The sequence below is a fragment of the Periophthalmus magnuspinnatus genome, chromosome 19 (genome assembly GCF_009829125.3).
Source record: "Periophthalmus magnuspinnatus isolate fPerMag1 chromosome 19, fPerMag1.2.pri, whole genome shotgun sequence".
NCBI lineage: Eukaryota > Metazoa > Chordata > Actinopteri > Gobiiformes > Gobiidae > Periophthalmus > Periophthalmus magnuspinnatus.
The window spans coordinates 26,160,757-26,179,039 of NC_047144.1; the positions used below are offsets into that span (position 1 = coordinate 26,160,757).

General features: G+C 39.0%; 1 protein-coding gene across 1 annotated transcript in view; it reads left to right on the plus strand.

Annotated features, from left to right (window-relative positions):
* Window positions 1-18,283, plus strand: part of pemt (phosphatidylethanolamine N-methyltransferase) — a 57,950-nt gene that overhangs the window by 15,057 nt on the left and 24,610 nt on the right. Inside the window, exon 3 of the mRNA XM_033984759.2 lies at window positions 15,528-15,643. Coding sequence (XP_033840650.1) covers window positions 15,528-15,643 — 116 coding nt within the window. The remainder of the gene's footprint in view (window positions 1-15,527; window positions 15,644-18,283) is intronic.

An 18,283-nucleotide genomic window follows, 5' to 3' on the forward strand; every position in this document is an offset into this window, starting at 1 on the left:
GAACACGAGACATCATTTTCACACATGGATTTGCCACCAACAGAGTCCAGACCTTAAGGCTTAACCCCATTGAGAATCTAGAGAAGGCTTTGTGCAGCGGTCAGACTCTACCATCATCAATGTAAGATCTTGGTGAAAAATGTATTCAACACTGGATGGAAATCAATCTTGTGACATTGCAGAAGCTTATGGAAACAATGCCACAGCGAATGTGTGCTGTAATCAAAGCTAAAGGCATAGCAACCAAATATTAGAGTGTGTGACCTTTTTTGGCCAGGCAGTGTATATTTGTTCAGATTTCCAGATTGATTAGTACCGGTACTTCACTTTTATTGTGAGATGTACTATCCAGTCCTCAGTGGTGGTGCAGTGGTTTAGTCTTTTCCTAAGGACACAACTACAACATTCACTATTCATTCATTGGATCTGGGATTTGCTGATGATTGCTCAGCCCAGCCCCTTTTGATTTTTCATGCAAAAAAAAACCCCAAAATAGTGATGTTGAGTAGGCCTTGTGGTCAAAAAGTAGTATATTTGTTGTGGAAAAAGGGACTGTTTCACAAAGGCTATGCTACTATCTACAAACCTCTCCTTTGTCTTGTAAGAAAATCATTGTTTGTCTGTAAATCGCATTGCATGCAACTTTTGAAGCACACTTTTGAAGCGAAAAATGTGGACGTGGAAATGTTCGAAACCCACTCTCAACATAAACATCATTGGTAGAGCAGTCCAGTTCCCACAGATGGATACTGTCATTGTGTCCTTGGGCAAGACACTTAAACCCCCTCGCCCCAGTGTCTGTGTACACTGGTGTATGAATGTGTGTGTGAATAATTAAATGCCTTGAAGATGGAAACGCACTATATAAAAATGTGACCATTTACCATTTACCTTTTGCTACATGCCCTTAGTCTGTTTTCAAACAATATAATCTTGTGTAGTTCTTTTATTCCTTATATTTATGGGGTGAAACCATTTCCGACTCAACAAATGTGTTTTTCAAGAAGTGTTCACCCACTACAACTATACCCAAAGAGGCCCATAGCCGCTTTACTTCCTGTACACCCATGGCTAGAATAGTAGAAGTTTTGATACGGCCTGGACCTTCTTTAGTATTGTTTCTCAGCAGCACGTTCTCTATTTACCCCTACCTGTATTGCGACTGCCACTCCTCCTGCACCAATTTCACCACCTGCGTCCTTACTTCCTTTGGCATAGAGTGGCCGTGATAGGGGGGCAGGCCTAGCAGGTAAAAAAAAAAAAAAGTTTTCTTATTTCTCTAAATGATGACTCAGAATATGAAATGGTGACCTACTTTTTGAGCAAACTCTTCATGTTTACATTTGAAGTTTTACACTAGATACACTGCTTATGATTTAATATTAATTAATCTGCCTTTAGTTTTGTACTAGGCTATTTGTCTTGTATCCACAGTTCTCCTGTTTGTAGTGTTTCAAACTTGATTTTGATTACAAGGAATTCACTCAATACTCGATGCCGATTATGATACCACAGTGAAAAAAAAAAAAAGAAGCTTGTTTTCTTTTTTAATAAGATGTCATTTTCATATACACAATAATAGTACTTTCTTCATCTTAGCATGAGGTCTTATATTTGTTCTGATAAAGCTCAAAATCATAATAAAACTGTTCAGAAAAGCTAAAGGTGCACTTTAGATGTCCCAGCTGAACCTCTTTTGAGCTCATAACAAGCTCATTGTTCAGAGGCAGCAGTCTTTATTTTTTGCTGAAATAGGATGCATTTTTTGATGATTATGGGGGTTTTGTTAAAGTTTTGGCCAGAGAAGCTAGCTGAATTATTTGGTTAGTACTATATTTTGTAACAATTGGTTGGTAGCTGTTGTTATAAAAATATACTGCATGAAAAAAACAAAACATGTGGTTCAATAGTTGGGGTGGCTCTAAAGTAATCAGTTGGCATTAAAATTAGCACATGTAACTAGACTTGTCACAGTAACAAATGTGTGCAATATAAAGCTGAAGGAAATACAGAAACTAATTTATTCCACTGACACAATAACCTTAAAGCTGACCTATTTTGCAAAATCAACTTTTCAGAGCTTTTAACCATGTTCTAGTTGTTTCCCCTTATCATTTACACTCTCACATTTGGTTTTGGAGTGATTTGTGCATGTTTGAGCAATCTTTAGTTGCTTATTTTCAAGATGCCACATTGACGATCAATCCCTGTTTTCACTGGCATATGCCCACTGATCTGTCATTACTTTATTCCGCAGTGGATTCGGCAGTGTCACGTAGTCATTGTGGTACAAATGTAAAAAAGATATCTGTAGCTATCCATAGGAAGGGCTGACGGCTCACAGCGATGTCAGCTCCCATTAGGCACCTCAATTTTCTAACACGGAAGTCAGCGGACTTGTTTCTTTTATTAAGTCGTTTCAGATGAATATTATCATATAATTATAATAGTATCAGTTGGTTGCCTGTTATCGACCCATCCCATCTCAAGACCTTCTGCTGGGGTTGTATTGACAGCGATTATTGGAATACTGCTATACAGTTGTCAGTAATTGGCCATATTGAACTCAAATGTGATTCCTGGGCCTGTTTGGATGAACACAGAGCTGATATTCTGGCAGGAGTCAAAGAAAGACACGAAGCTCTTCCTCAGCAGCTCTCAGTCTCTCTCTGTTTTTAGATTTTATAGCAGTCAGGCTTGAAAAGCTCACCTTACACAGATATGTCATGGAAAATGGGGACAATGTCAAAATGGCTTTTATGCCAGAATGGGGAACTCCTTGGCAGTAGCCAACTAAAAACTTCCAAAGGTAGATCAGCTTGGCTTGGCTTTAAACCACAGTTTTGTCTCAGTTCAGTTGTTCCTCCTGCTCCTGTAAAGTCATGTCCTTTCCACCAACTGATGCTGAGCTGTATGTGTCAAGGCATTCAGGCTGAAGAAAAATAAAAGAGTTTTTAAATGTTTTATTCTTATTTCACACAATGCAGCCGTGTTAACATCTTGCCATTGCTTGGTGAGTGTAAACATTTCAAGATTGGCACTTTCCACATGTTGTTGCCCGAGTTGCACCTTTGAACGAAATCCATTTATTTCATCTGTACTTGTAAGTCGGTTTTCATTTTGGCCTTACATTCATGTGTTCAGTTCATTCAGACGATGAAAAATATCTGCCAGGTATGCCAGCCTTGCTGACCACTCATCAGTTGGAAGCAGCTTTATGTAATCAGAAACAACAACAAGTTCCTCCTGCAGCTCATACACACGGGCCAAGAACTGGCCGTGCGACAACTACCAGACCTCCGTATGAGACGGCAAGACTTTATGCTTCGGCCACCTTTTCCTTACACAAAGATGCAAATATGCGATTTTTCACAAGTCATGACTTTACAAAGTTTACAATGCGCACGACAATATCCAACTAGGTCTGCTGGTAAAGTCTTGACTACGAGGGCCTCACAGCCACCACCTACAGATATGGAAGAGTATTACATGGTTACTTTGCCAATCACTAGACAGCACATACACTTGACAAAGGCACATTATTTGTGGATAAAGGATTTATATGAGACAACAGCAAAAATACAATGTACATATATTCCTTATTCCTAGTACTGTTTTCTGCTTAAATAGATTGTTTTTGCGTGAATTTCTGTGCAGTTATAGTTTCTTTTGAGCACAGTCAGATGCATAGAGACAGTTTTGAGAGCTTTTGCCATACCCTTTTTTTGTTAACTAATCCATCTGCTTATAGTCCCACACCTTAGCCGTCATTTGTTGATGTTCATCCCGGTGAACGAGAGGGTCGTGTCCTTGTGCCTTGGGGTCAAGTCGCGGATTCTAGCGATCGAAATGAACTTCCTCTGCAGGGTGGCTGGGAGAGATAGGGTGAGGAACTCAGTCACACGGGAGGAGCTTGGAGTAGAGTTGCTGCTCCTCCAGCTGAGGTGGCTCAGACATCTGTTCTGGACCCCTCCCTGGGGAGGTGTTCCGGAGTCTGAAAGATTTGCAAAATTATAACAAATAAATCAGGCAATTTTTAAGTAGGACTATTTTATACTGGTAACAATGAATTCAACTGAAGCTGAACTCAGCATTACATATTGAATTATTTATAAAGGCATAGCATTAGCCTAAACTGGTATTAGGTAAAAAATTTTAAATTAAAATGATCAGTATTTCATTGGAGATCGGTATCTTGGCAATATCAGAAATTGCAAACATTAAAGATCAGTATAAGATCAGGAGCCAAAAAAAACTGAATTGGGAAGTCACTAGTATCCAATACGTTGAAACGCGCAACCCGTGCCACGTGTTGACAAAATAACCATGCCCATTTACCGTCCAGATTGTGTTCTCAGGGAGGTTCATTTCAAGTGCAATTCCCAAAATATAATCCCAGGCGCCTTCTCTCCCCTTGCTTGAGAGATATTTAACTGTGTTTCATTTCAATGGCCAGTACGAAGCACTTCTTTGTGTCCCCTGCTGTTGTACCCCTCTAAATTCTCCCTAACTTGGTATCCTGCGTGGAGGTGATTATCTGAGTTTGTGGCTGGATCCATGTCAGACTGACACAGATGCTACAGGGAAGAAACTGGTCAGCCTGTTCTGCTTTAGTGCCTTCAGCTGACAACTTTGTAACATCTTGTGGCGATATGATCAGGCATTAGATAACACATGTTAACCACAGGTCAATGGCTTGTTTAAAAGTATAGTGTTGGATGCACAGTGGATGTTTTCATAGTGATGAGAAGGCTTGGTTTGACATGTAAATGTAGCATTAAAACCATGACAAATGTACAATGAATCGAAGTTTGACTATGATATGAGTATGAATGTGCGTGTGTAAATGGGTGAGTGGGTCCTTGAGGTAAAGCACTTTGAATGCCATAAAGGTGGAAAAGGGCTATATAAAAATGTGACCATTTACCAGTGTTCCACAGTATGGCATTGAGCATGTATTCAAATATAGGTGTATTTACTGCTCAAAAGTATCTTAATGTGAGCGGTGTTCCCTCTCCACCTATCTGACCTGCAACTTGGTCTGGCCTCCATGGTTTAATGTGTTTAATGTCATAGTATGGAACATTCCAAGAAAAGAATATCCATGGAGAGATATATAGAACAAGATTATATGGATTAGGATTATATTAAAATATATGATTACAGTATTCATCTGCCTAAAATCTGCAACAGTGAAAAGTACCATATCAGTATTTTATATTGTCAGCAAATGTGCAAATGTGTTATTTTTATTTTTATTTTATTTATTTTTTTTATGCTACCAGGTTTGTATGTAACAGATCAGCTATTACTTTGCTGTTTCTTCTTACCCTGTACTGTATCTCCTGAAGTGTGCAGTGTGGGGGTTGGCAGGGAATTCATGTCAGTCCTTTTTTGGTCACAGTCTGCTGTTGATCCTTAGATAAAAAAGAACATCCAAGTGAGTCATCTGAATTTATATGGAAGGAGGACTTGGAGAACTACAGAGGAGACAAGTGCCAGCAAATAGATTTTTCATCACGTTGAGATGGATTGGGTAGGTGACAGAACCGTACAAGCCGGAAGTGTTCCTTATAAAGCAACATGCTGCCATGTCAACCTGACTTTTAGCTGATTAATTACAGCAAAACTTCAATGGATGTAATAGAGCCTAAGGAACAAGGTTGAAAAGAAAATATATTGCAGACTTACTATTCAGAATTAAACATTTGACTCATTTATTTGTTTCAATAAATGCACTTGTTCTTAAGGTCACTGTGACAGAATATTTTCTTTCCTAAATTATCTCAATTTAGCAAAAGAAAATAGGTTTTGGTTTGAACGTCATTTAAATGATGTATTTGCGTCATAAGGCAGTCTGTACCTTGTGCTCTTGGTAGGAATTGTTACGGAAGATGTTTTGAATTTGGATTTGTTTGCAAATTACATGGCCTTGCTGCACAGTATAACTTTGATAGGGGTATGGCTTGTTTTATTTATTTATTGTTTTGCTTTTGCCGTAAAACCAATTAAAAACTCATCTAATTAGTTTTGTTTATTTTCAGCATTCTGTTTTTTACATTAATGTCTACTGTTTCATCTTTTCTTAAAGAGGAAGTATTATACACAATTGTGTTATAATCAAAAATATGCCTTAAGTGGTTTTATATGTGATCTGTGCATATATGTGATCTCTCCCGGGTCCTATTTTAGCCCTCCTCATAGTTAGCAGCATGATCTTATCCAAAGGTCAGCCAACAAGCCCATGTTGCCTGATTTTCCATGAATGTTCAAAAGCACGATACAAAACAATACACTACAACTTCCCAAACTGATGTGATGTGCAGTAGTTTTATTAGCAGAATGCACGGGAATTGTAATATTACAGTGCTCTTAAAGGGGAGTGACTCAGGGAGGGGGAAATCAGACTGTTAAAAATTTTACTGAAACATATTAAACATTAATATGTTGTTTTTCAGCGAATATAGCATTTTCAAAACAATAAAAGGTAGCATAGTGATCTAAATATGTTATGTGTTAATACCCCAGAGAAACCCCTGCTTTAACATGGGTTTAAATCTGGGTATTGGGTAATATGTGAAACTAGCCTCTTTTACACATGGAAAATAATCTATAGATTGTTTGTGTCTACTTATAAATTAATGTTAGCCTATGGCAAAATGGAGCTCAACTGGTGAAGTTCAATGCAGTATTTACTGACACACTTCTGTGGCTTAGTGGATGAAGTCTTTGTCTTGCCAGGCAAAGTTAATGGCTGTTATATTTAGAGTGATTATTAGCCAGACTGAAGGAGCTTGGATGCCAAGAAGCTTGTCTCTCATTACATATCAGCGTGAATGACTGAGGTCTTTCTTGTAAGAAGCTTGCCTTTTGTAACTTAGAAGAAAAGTACCAACACTGCTTCTTCATTTTGTCTTGGAAAGATTTTATCACTAAATGAACCAACAAGCAGTGGTCAGCCTCAACGGTTGAGGATACCACTTGCTGCATGCATTATCGAAAGGGCCATATGTGCAACTGGCGCCAATGGAGCTGGAGCACAGCATATTAAACATCATCTGATCCTTTCACTGCATCAGTCATGAATATGCTCTGCCAAGTGACCTACATCCACAAGGACAATACTCATGCCATCCGCTACATAAACCAAACTATGCATTGCCCCAAACCATCAGCTTCAAAGGTTCTGATCATCAAAAAGCCAACCTCACCATCTTTCTTAAAGAGTAGTGTCCAGGATACTCATTTTTTCAGTTGATGCCAAACATCTTTAGAAAAAGACTTTTCAATTCCTCTTTTCTTGTTTGCCTTCTATTTCCAGACATTGTTAGGAGAACCAAAAGGAAGAACCTACCATTCCCAACAGAAAACTCAAATAGACCATAGTAATGAACTGAAATGGGGGACCATTATGGGCCAGCTAAAAAGAAATAAACATGCTGGACCAATCCTATATGAGCGCCAACCAGTACCACCTCCAACTATACCCTCCTGAATACAACTCTCCAAACTGATCTAACAGACAAGCCAAAAACAAGACAGTCAGCCCACCAGATCCAACCAGGCTAAAGCTAACTTAAACTATAGCACAGACATGGAAGGTGCCTGCCTCCCGGAGAAACCTTAGCAAAGGTGCATTCATCCTCAAAATAGATAACAGGCAAAAATAAATACAGACAATAAACTTTCAGTGACTGAAAGTGTGTAACTTTGGAACACATGGCCACTCAGCATACACAGTTAACAGTACATAAGTAAGATGGGTTGCTGGATTCTTGACACTCTCGGTACCACAAGGTTTATACAGTAATATTCATGCCTTGATCATCTTATGAGTTTTTGATTCATGTTGAGAATGTAAAGGGATTATAAGTGAATGTATGTATAATAACAAGAAAGATGAACTGAAGTGATGACAGACTTGATAGGATCAAAAGAGGCTAAGGTCACAGTATGACTCTCACACAACTTTACCTTAGGGAGATTTGATTTGACAACAAATATACTACAGCAGTGTCACATTCTGAACCTTGTAAAAGCAGTTCAGAAGCTATCCAAGAACTGATTTCTTTAAAACTTGGTCCAAGGATTCTGACTAAATGAAGATGAACTAATATTAAAGTGAGAACTAGGTCTAAACCAAACCAGAGCTTTGTATAGGTCTAAACAAGAACTTAATTAGGACCTAACCAGGTCTAAACTGCCGAGGCATTCATGCTTGCACATATACCAGGTCAATGTTGGGATTAAACCCTGAGCTAAACCTTGACAAGACCAGGACTAGAACAGGATCAAACAAAGTCTACATCAGGACTAAACTGGTCTCAAACCTGGACAATCGAGAAAATCTGAACCACCTGAAAATGTCCATACAGGTTTAGCTGATGGGAACTATACTGTGTTTTATCATTGCAAATGATACTATACTGTATGGCTTTAAAGTGAAGGAGAACTCTTTAGCGATAGTTTTGTCTCTGCATGTGATAGATATATTCAGTCTCTCATCTGCCTTTGGTAAATAGAGTATCAGCCATCAAAGAGGTCAAAGAAGTACAAAGTAATTAACTAATGAGACCGGAATACGATAAATGAACATCATGAGATTATTATTCTCACAGCTAGCAACAATACAATACCAGAATATTCCCAAGCACAAAGGGCCAGTAAAGAAATGTAAGATCGTACAAAAGTCTCTAGGTGAGCTAGTTTCCATAACGACAAGCTCACCTGAAATTATTGCATTGTCCTGTTGGGCGTTGTAACCTAAAAACAGTATTAAGCGAGATCCAAAATAGTTCATGTGCTCCTAACTTACAATAGTGTGGTTGGCTCAAATGTCTGATGTCAAAGTTGAATATAATAGTGTTAATGGTAGTGTCCGGTGTGTCATTGTCCAGCTTTTGATTTTGCATAGCAACAAACACACTAGGTTATGTAGTGTGTCATATCGTGATTTGTTGATTGGAGACATGGTTCCAGGCACAATGTGACCTGTATTTCAACAAGCAGATTTTATTAGAATTTTTCCTTTCCAGACAGTAATATGTAATGCATAGTTTGACAATTGCAGGATAGCAAACAGTGCTGACATTTGACTGCCTTTGTGTGCATGCTCATATTTTTTAGGACAGAAAGCTATGAATACAAAGAATACATAAATGCAACATTAGTCTGGAACACAGTGAATCCAAAAGTTGTTTTTGCAAGTGAGAAAGTTCTCTTACACTTCATTGAACCATTAAGGTTGAGGCAATTTCACCATAGGAAAATTTGTCTACTGCATTTGATTCACCCTTCCAGGGTTCTATCTCCAAATATAAAACTAGACTTGGTGAAGATTGCCTTAGCTAGGCTTTACCTATTGTGCATGTTTCGGTATGAGCATAAAGATTTGTTAAATTTAAATTTGAGGTATTATTATTATTGTGGTATTATTATTATTACCACACAGTGGTGGATAGAGTAGCCAAAAACTGTAGTAAGACTAATGTAACTTCAAAATCATATTACCATACTGAAATAGGAGTACAAAGTAGTAGTCCAAGAAATCACTCAAGTGTAAAAAGTATTTGGGAAAACTACTACTCAAGTACTTGAAGAGTAACTGAGTAACTGGGGCGTAACATCTGATTTATAATTGGAAGTTAATGTAATTTCAAGGACAAAACATTAAACAATAATTAAAAGCTAACCTAAATTAAAATGAATAAGTTCGTATTTTCAAAGGATCACACAAAAATGAGAAAACCTAGATCATATCCAAAGGAGCAGTGCAAGAAACACAAAAGTTCAAATCACAGTGCTCACAGTGGGAAGAGTAACCAAACCTTTTACTCAAGAGTACTATTACTTCCATAAAAATATTACTCAAGTAGGAATAAACATATACTGCTAGAAAGTACAATTTCTTCAAGAAGTTACTCAAGCAAATGTAACTGAATGGTATCTAACAAGTCTTTTAATGTATTTGTGTATTTACTGTATTTCTTGCCAGATGTCCTTTGTGGAGGAATATATTTAGCCTCTTCTCTTCTTTTGTATTGAACCTGATACGCTGTTCACAAAACACCAGCAAACTCAATTAACATGATTTGAATTAAGGAGCTTTTAATCAGTATCTCCCTGTTCTTGTTCTATCTTTGCTTTCCTTCGAGAGAACAGCACATTAATAGTAATCATACTTGAATTTATTTTGTGCTGGTAAGGGCCAACTTGTAGCGTCCCTCTGCACCCGTTGCACCCACCTCAAATCTGTTTCTGGGGTTATTGTGCAAGTAAATGTGGTTACTCATAGCACGTAGTGAAAAGATTACTGGAAATTTGTACTCAAGTTAAAGTATCATACATGGCTGAAAATGTACTCAATTACAAGTACAAGTACTGCTGCAGAAACTGTACTTAAGTAAAAGGAAAACATATCCAGAAAAGCGTGATCTAAAATGCTTCTAAAATATCGTTAAAAAGTAACGAATATTCTGAGTAGTATTTTTCATGCGTACGTATTCTCTGAACTGTCAATCAGAGCAGGCAATGCTGTTATGTGAGTTTGTCAGTGTAAAAAGAAACTTCTGTGATTTAAAATGTAACTAATTACAATTACATGGCTAGAATTATACTCAATTACAACAACCTGCACAAGTACAGGTTTAAAGATTTACTCAAACTCCAATTACCCCAAAAATCTACACAATTACAGTAACGTGAGTATTTGTAATTAGTTACTTTCCACCCCTACATGTCATGAAAGTATGAAGTATTTGAAGGCCTTATACTCCTTTTGTCCAAGATCACGATCTGTCACAAGTCACTTTCTTTCTATATAATGTCGGGTTAGTTGGAGTGGTTTCATCTCAAGTTTAAGTGGGATGATGGACACAGCAGAGACGCGTGTTATCACAACCCTGATTGAATTTGCGCTAAAGAGTGGTTAGCCGTGCCAGGCAAGCTTCTCTCATCTGTCCTTTTCTCTCTCCATTTTGTCTGTTTGATGAATGGTGTGATAACAGCTATAGTGGTTACCCAGCGTTACACCTGAGTATTTTTAGCATAATCCTCCAGGCTGGTGAAGGAGTGTATGGTGAGAGGAGTCCCATCTGAAGCCCAGGATGACATGAAAAGTGAAGTGGTTTTACTAAAAATATTTTGCTATCAATAGAATTTTAATGATGAAGTTTCAAGTTGAGCCAGGAAAAGCTTTGTCATGGGAAATGTATAAACAGGAATGTTAATAGATTATTTAACATGTTGTATTGTAGCACATTGCTGCATACCTGTTTCTTATAGTCTTGGTTTATAAAGGAAAAACTAGCAAAAGGCAGGATGCCCTAGAATGCACAAAGAAGTAATGTAATAGCAAAGGGATTTTCTCACATATCACATATTAAATAATACAAGAATTATATTAAATACTCTGAGAAAGACTTCTGGTGATGACAAATTATCAGACAAGGTGACAAAAATTTATAACATTTCTTGTAGAGTCAGTGATTTATGTTATGGACTACTGGCTATCGACTGATTCTGTAAAACATATGAGAAAAGAACATGTATTATCTAATTACAACTAAGTTTATTGACACGCAACTTGATGTTATCTCTCAAATATATTTTCATGTTCACCAACTTGCATGTTTCACCTTTGGATTTATCTGACAGACCAGAGAATCAAATTAATATTATGGTTTGTCTTCTGAGGTTGCAGGATATGCTACTTCCTGCTTCTGAAGAGTGCTGATGCAATTCTTGCTTGCTCCTGCTGCTTCCTGCTTTACTTTGCTTTTTAATCATTTTACCTCTAAACAAATATGGTTACTCATGACATGTAGCCACTTTACTCAAGTTAAAGTATAGTACATGGCTGGAAATGTACTCAGTTACAGTTATAAGTACAAGTACTGCTGCCGAAACTGTACTTCAGTGTGTTTTTCTTTTTGTTTTTTTAATACATGATTCTGATGGTCCCAATACACACTAACAAGCCATGGAAAATGCACTGGAAGCTACCTCACTGTCTATTCAAATAGCATAAGGAGAAATGTACAATAATAAACTGATTGATTGCTTTTTTATTTGAAATTAACCTGGAAGTCTGATGGTCTGGTAATTTTGCTCCATATAGTTCAATGGGGTTGTTTAAACATCACATACAAAAGTCAATTTGACCATTCATTCCTCCTCTTTTCCCTCTACCTCTCCTCTTCTTTTAAACTCTTTCTGTAGTTTCCATAGTAACTTGTGTTGCCTTCTGTGTAGTTTTCTCATCCCACTTCAGAGGCATAGGTTGTGAATCATTTGACACACTCTTTCACCACATTCCAGTGACATGTGAATTTATGTTATAAAGGTTGAACTGTACTCGAGAGATTGCTTCCTTTTTGAGTGGGTTGTTTGAAAGTGAAGTGCAAATGTTTATCTTTTCAGTGAATAGAAAATGCTTGCAAAAATCCATCAAGGTTAATTCCAATTTAGGTCTCTGTGGTGTGGGACTGGCTCAAACAGTATAAGGCCAGGCAAATATATTAGTATAGCATAATACATACACAGAATGATTTAAAGGGCTTTGCAGAATAAGAAAGGCATTAAATCACAATACAATAAATCAAAATATAAATAATCATGATAAAATTTACTTTTTGTACTATTTAAAAGAGAAGAGTGCAGAATAAAAACCTTTCAGTCATATGCACAGCTAAACAGAACTGTTTTGAGCCTGGATTTTAACATTGTCAAAGTAGAGGCCGGTCTCACATCTTCAGAAAGACTGTTCCAGGTTTTAGCTGCATAAAACTGAAACGCTGATTCTCTATGTTTAGTCCTGACTCTGGGACCAGCAGGAGGCCAGTTCCTGAAGTGTTCAGAGTGTGAGATGGTTCACATGGCTCTAACATGTCAGAGATGTACTTTGTTGCTAGGCCATGGAGAGACAGAGCTGCTTTAAAGTCTATTCTCTGAGCCACAAGAGCCAGTTCAGAGATTGGAGTACTGGACACTTCCTAGTTCTAGTCAGGACCCGATCAGCAGCGTTCTGGATGTACTGCAGCTGTCTTAACGCTCGTTTTCAGAATCAGAATCAGATCAGAAGACTTTTATTGCCATAGTCTGTGAACACAGTTCACAAACTAGGAACTTGCTTCGGTGAAAAAGTGCAACATAAACACACTGAATAAATACAAATACAAATAAGGGCAATATGCACAAAGTTAAAAAGATATGCTTAAAAAAGATCAAGTGAAATACTTAAAGGGAGAAAAATATATACAACAGCAGCATCAGAACAACAGTGCAAAGTGGCTTATTAAAGTGACCGGTGTTATAAAGTGTCCAGTTTAGTGCAGATATTATAAAGTGTTCATGAGACAAACAGCAGAGGGGAAGAAACTGTTCTTATGGCGAGAGGTTCTGGTCCCAATGGACCGTAGCCTCCTGCCAGAGGGAAGTGGCTCAAATAGTCCATCTCCAGGGTGAGAAGTGTCAGCTGCTATACGGCCTGCTCGCCCCCGAGTCCTGGAGACGTACAGGTCCTGTATAGATGGAAGGCTGCAGCCAATCACCTTCTCAGCAGAGCGCACAATGCGCTGCAGTCTCTGTCTGTCCCTGGCAGTGGCCCCAGCGAACCACACAGTGATGGAGGAGGTGAGGATGGACTCAATGATGGAAGTGTAAAACTGCACCATCACCTGGACTGGCAGCTTGAGTTTCCTCAGCTGCCGCAGGTGGAACATCCTCTGCTGGGCTTTCTTGATGAGGGAGCTGATGGTTGGCTCCCACTTGAGATCCTGGGTGATGCAGGTGCCCAGGAAGCGGAAAGAGTCCACAGTGGTGATGGGGGAGTCCGTCAGGGTGAGGGGAGGCAGGGGGGCTGTGACTTTCCTGAAGTCCACAATCATCTCCACTGTCTTCTGGGCGTTGAGCTCCAGGTTGTTGCTGCTGCACCAGGACACCAGCCGGTCCACCTCCCTCCTGTAGGCAGACTCATCGCCGTCTGAGATGAGTCCGATGAGGGTGGTGTCATCCGCAAACTTAACCAGTTTGACGGAGTCGTGGCTGGAGGTGCAGCAGTTGGTGTACAGGGAGAAGAGCAGGGGAGAAAGTACACAGCCCTGTGGGGCTCAAATGACTTCATGACTACAGACATCAGCGCCACAGGTCTGTAGTCATTAAGTCCAGTGATCCTGGGCTTCTTGGGGATGGGCACAATGGTGGATAGCTTGAAGCAGGCTGGGACGTGACATGACTCCAGGGAGGTGTTAAAAATGTCCGTGAAGACAGGAGCCAGTTCCTCAGCACAGTCTCTAAGGGTGGAAGGAGAGACACCATCTGGGCCTGCTGCCTTGCGGGGATTCTGCTTCCTGAAAAGCTTAGTCACGTCCTGCTCCAAAACTGTGAGGGCAGTGGGGGGTGTGAGACTTCAAACCTCGCATAAAAGCCGTTTAACTTTTCTGCTAGTTGTTTGTTGTCCACGGTGGGAGGGGCTTTGGGCCTGTAGTTGGTGATTTGCCTAAGCCCTCTCCAGACAGAAGCAGAGTCGTTGGTGGAGAATTGCTGCTCTAGACGTGTATTGTACTTCGCTTTAGCTTTTTCCACCTCTTTGCTAAACGCATACTTGCAACGCCTGTAGCCCTCACGATCTTCTACCCTGAAAGCCATCTCCTTTTCCCTCCTCAAATGTCTAAGTCTGGATGTGAACCAGGGTTTGTCATTGTTAAAAGTCACCCTGGTGCATGATGGAATGATGCTGTCCTCACAGAACTGAATGTATGATGTCACAGTGTCTGTGTACTCATCCAAACTGTCTGTGGCAGCCTTGAACACATCCCAGTCTGTAGTGTCCAAACACGTGTGAAGCTCCTCCACAGCCTCACTGGTCCATTTCTTAGAAGTCCTCACAGCAGGTTTGGAGAGTTTCAGCCGTTGTTTGTAAGCAGGGATGAGGTGAACCATGACGTGATCAGAGAACCCTAGAGCAGCGCGGGGCACGGCTCTGTAGGCTCCACTGACTGTTGTGTAACAGTGATCCAGCGTCTTCTGCTCTCTCGTCTGGCAATTAATAAACTGTTTATATTTGGGCAGTTCCTGGCTCAGATTTCCCTTATTAAAATATTATTATAATCTATAATATGATTTGGAGAGGCCAGTGACCAGGCTGTTACAGTAGTTTAACCTACTGGAGACAAATGCATGGATAAGTCTCTCTAATTCTTTTTTATATAATATAACATACATTTTTGCAATGTTTTTAGATGGTAAAAACCTGCAGAGGTTATCAATTTGATATGGATGTTAAAGTTCAAGTCTGAGTCCATTATTGCTCTAGATTTCTAGCCTGATTTGAAGTTTTTAGAAAGAGACACTGGAGGTGACTGCTGACACTTTCTCTTTGTTTCTGTGCCAAAGGCGATGACTTTAGTCTTGTCTGAGTTTAGCTGTAATGCCTCTCAGTCTCCACTTACAACTGATGCATTGCTTATGCCAAAGAAAAATATTTAATAACTAAATTGGCTTGCTAATATGTGAATGTTGTTGACCAGGTGGCCAGATGGGAACACAGCACACGGAGACTGACAGCTCTGTTTGGAAGTCCATATGTGGCGTGTTACAGTCTGGGGTTCATTATCCTCCTGCTTAATGTGTGCCGCAGCCACAGGTAAGACAATTCTATTAAGAAAGCAAAGAAATTCACTTTTTATGTATGCAAAGGTTTGAATATTTTCTGTGAAATAAAATGATCAAAATATTGTATGCAGGTCCAAATTTGTAAGTCCAAATTTACTTGTTAGAGGTGGGCCATATATTGGTTCCAGTATCAATATTGGCTGATACTGATTAATCAATATCGATAATTTTTGCCTCATTCTCTGTATGTCCATGTGTTAGATTTGTCCATGTGTCAGATCAGTAACAATGGAAGTAGAGTGTTGCATGGCTGTATGTTTACAAAAAAATACATACAAACATTATATTATTGTTATAATTTTACAAAAGTGAAAAGTTAATTTATGATCTTTACTTAAATCAACTTAAGATACATTTGGGCCTTGCTAAACATTTTAAAAGGCAAATATAGGTTATCAGCCACAGCAGCAGGCCAAATATTGGATATCGATAACGGCTCAAAAAATCCATATAGCCAGCTAGTGTAGTAGTAGTTGTAACGGTAAAATTAGTTTGCTTTACACTTAATTTATTTTAAACTGTACAATTTGTGAGATAAAAGATTAAAATTATGATTATAAAGGGCAGCTTAAAGGTAATTCCAGGGCTGAAATCATCCAAATGATTCTACTGAAGGTGTATGGACCACTCCGGAGTACTTCCTGTATTGCTACATGACTTCACAAGGTGGAACAGAGTGTCTGAGAGTTTCTGTTTGAGAGAAGAACTCAGTCTAAATCTGCAGGGTTTGTGTGTTAAACATGTGCAAATGAAACAAAACACAGTGCATCTAAGATTTTAATTTGGGTGCTCCAGAACATGATTTGAGAGCATCAAAACTTTTATTTAAGCCATGGTAATATTTTGTCCTTACATTTCTTTAACAATAAGGGCTAAATAAATAACATGCAAATTACTTTTACCAGGATATACAATTCATACTCTACACGACACTTTATTCAAGAAAAAAAAAAAAAAAGTATATCTGCTGTGCATATTAAACTCTGTGCACAAGAGCACGACCTGAGCACGACCTGAGTGCGATCTGAGCGTGACTTGAGCATGACCTGAGTGCGACCTGATTATGACCTGAGTGTGACTTGAATGCGACCTGACCACGACCTGAGCGCATCAGCCTCAGCATCGACTGGCTTTAACGATCTGTTTAGAGGTGAGAGTGAATTGACACTTTCTTTTTGTTGGCAATTAAAACAATATGTTTATAATGAGGAGAGAGGACACAGGAGAGAGGATGTGATGAGGATCTGTCAGGTGCACTGCCTATGGAAAATCTTTAGTCGGACAGGGCAGAATTGTAGGTGCATGTGTGGCCACATTGGTGGCACTCTAGAGCCCTGCTATAATTTGAACGCCACTAGCTGTGTTCTGCCTTGACCCATTTCATAATTTTCCTTAATGGCACAACTCATTTTCACTCTCCCAAAAATGCTGAGTTCAGTGAAGCAGCCTGTTGTGCTTTCACCTCTCCATTGTTCCCACATGGTCAGCAGTCCTCTGTGTACCAGTGCACCCTACAGCGTTTATCACCGGAGAAGAGCACTCACGCCTCCCACCAACCAGATAAATGCTCAAAGAAAATTAACTTTAGAGATATTTTTGCCTCCTTGTGCCACAGAAATTGGTCGGGCATGTATTCTCTTGGAGCAAGCTGCTACAGCGTGATAAATTATCTTGCCAGTTTTCTCTTGTGCTTTAAAGAGTGAATGAAAAAATTGGACAGAAACAATTTCAGACCAATGCTATTAAAACAAAAAATCCTGGACCCTCATAAAATGTCTGCAGCTTGGACCATTTTGCATACAACATACCATTTCTAAATAAACTTTAGAGTCTATTAGTGTCTAAAATTTAATACTATTCGATACTAAGGAATGGACTTGATACTTCATGCCGATGCCAATGCCACAATGATAATATAAAACACTCTTTTTTTTAGACTAAAGAATGTGTTTTTTGACATTCTTTTATATTCCCATGTGGCCTTATATCTGTGTAATCCCTCAGTGGTCCAGGGAGGTTCATAGTGGTCCATGAGTGTATACTACTCTATGCGTTTTATACTTGTGAAAGATACAGCTCAAGATCATTCTAAAGCTGTTCAGGAAAGGTTCATTTCTTTTGAATGTGACTTTAGCCAAGTTAAGCCGCTATTTATGTAGGACAATTAAAAACAACACTTGTACCAAAGTGCTTCACAAAGAGAAACAAAACATAATGCAGTACAAAGATATAAAAACAACAAGACAATATCACTAGTTAATAACTAGTTCATTGAGGTTAGTCTTAGACAGAGTTTTAAAATGATCTATAGATGTGGCATACTTCACCTAAACAGGCAGCTCCATGACAGAGCCATCACCTCTGGTTTTGAGACGGGATGGAGGAACACTCAGTAAGTGATCTGAGGGCCAAGAGACTGGGTAAGGAACTAAGAGATCGGACAGATAACCTGGGACAGCATTATTAAGAGCTTTAAAAACAAATGGTAAAATAAAAAATAAAAAAAGGTTTCTAAACTTCACTTGCAGCCAGTGCAGCTACAACTCTTTCTTTAGTACTTGTTAAAAATGTGGCTGCTGGTACCTGAGGATATCGATACCTGCTCAAATGA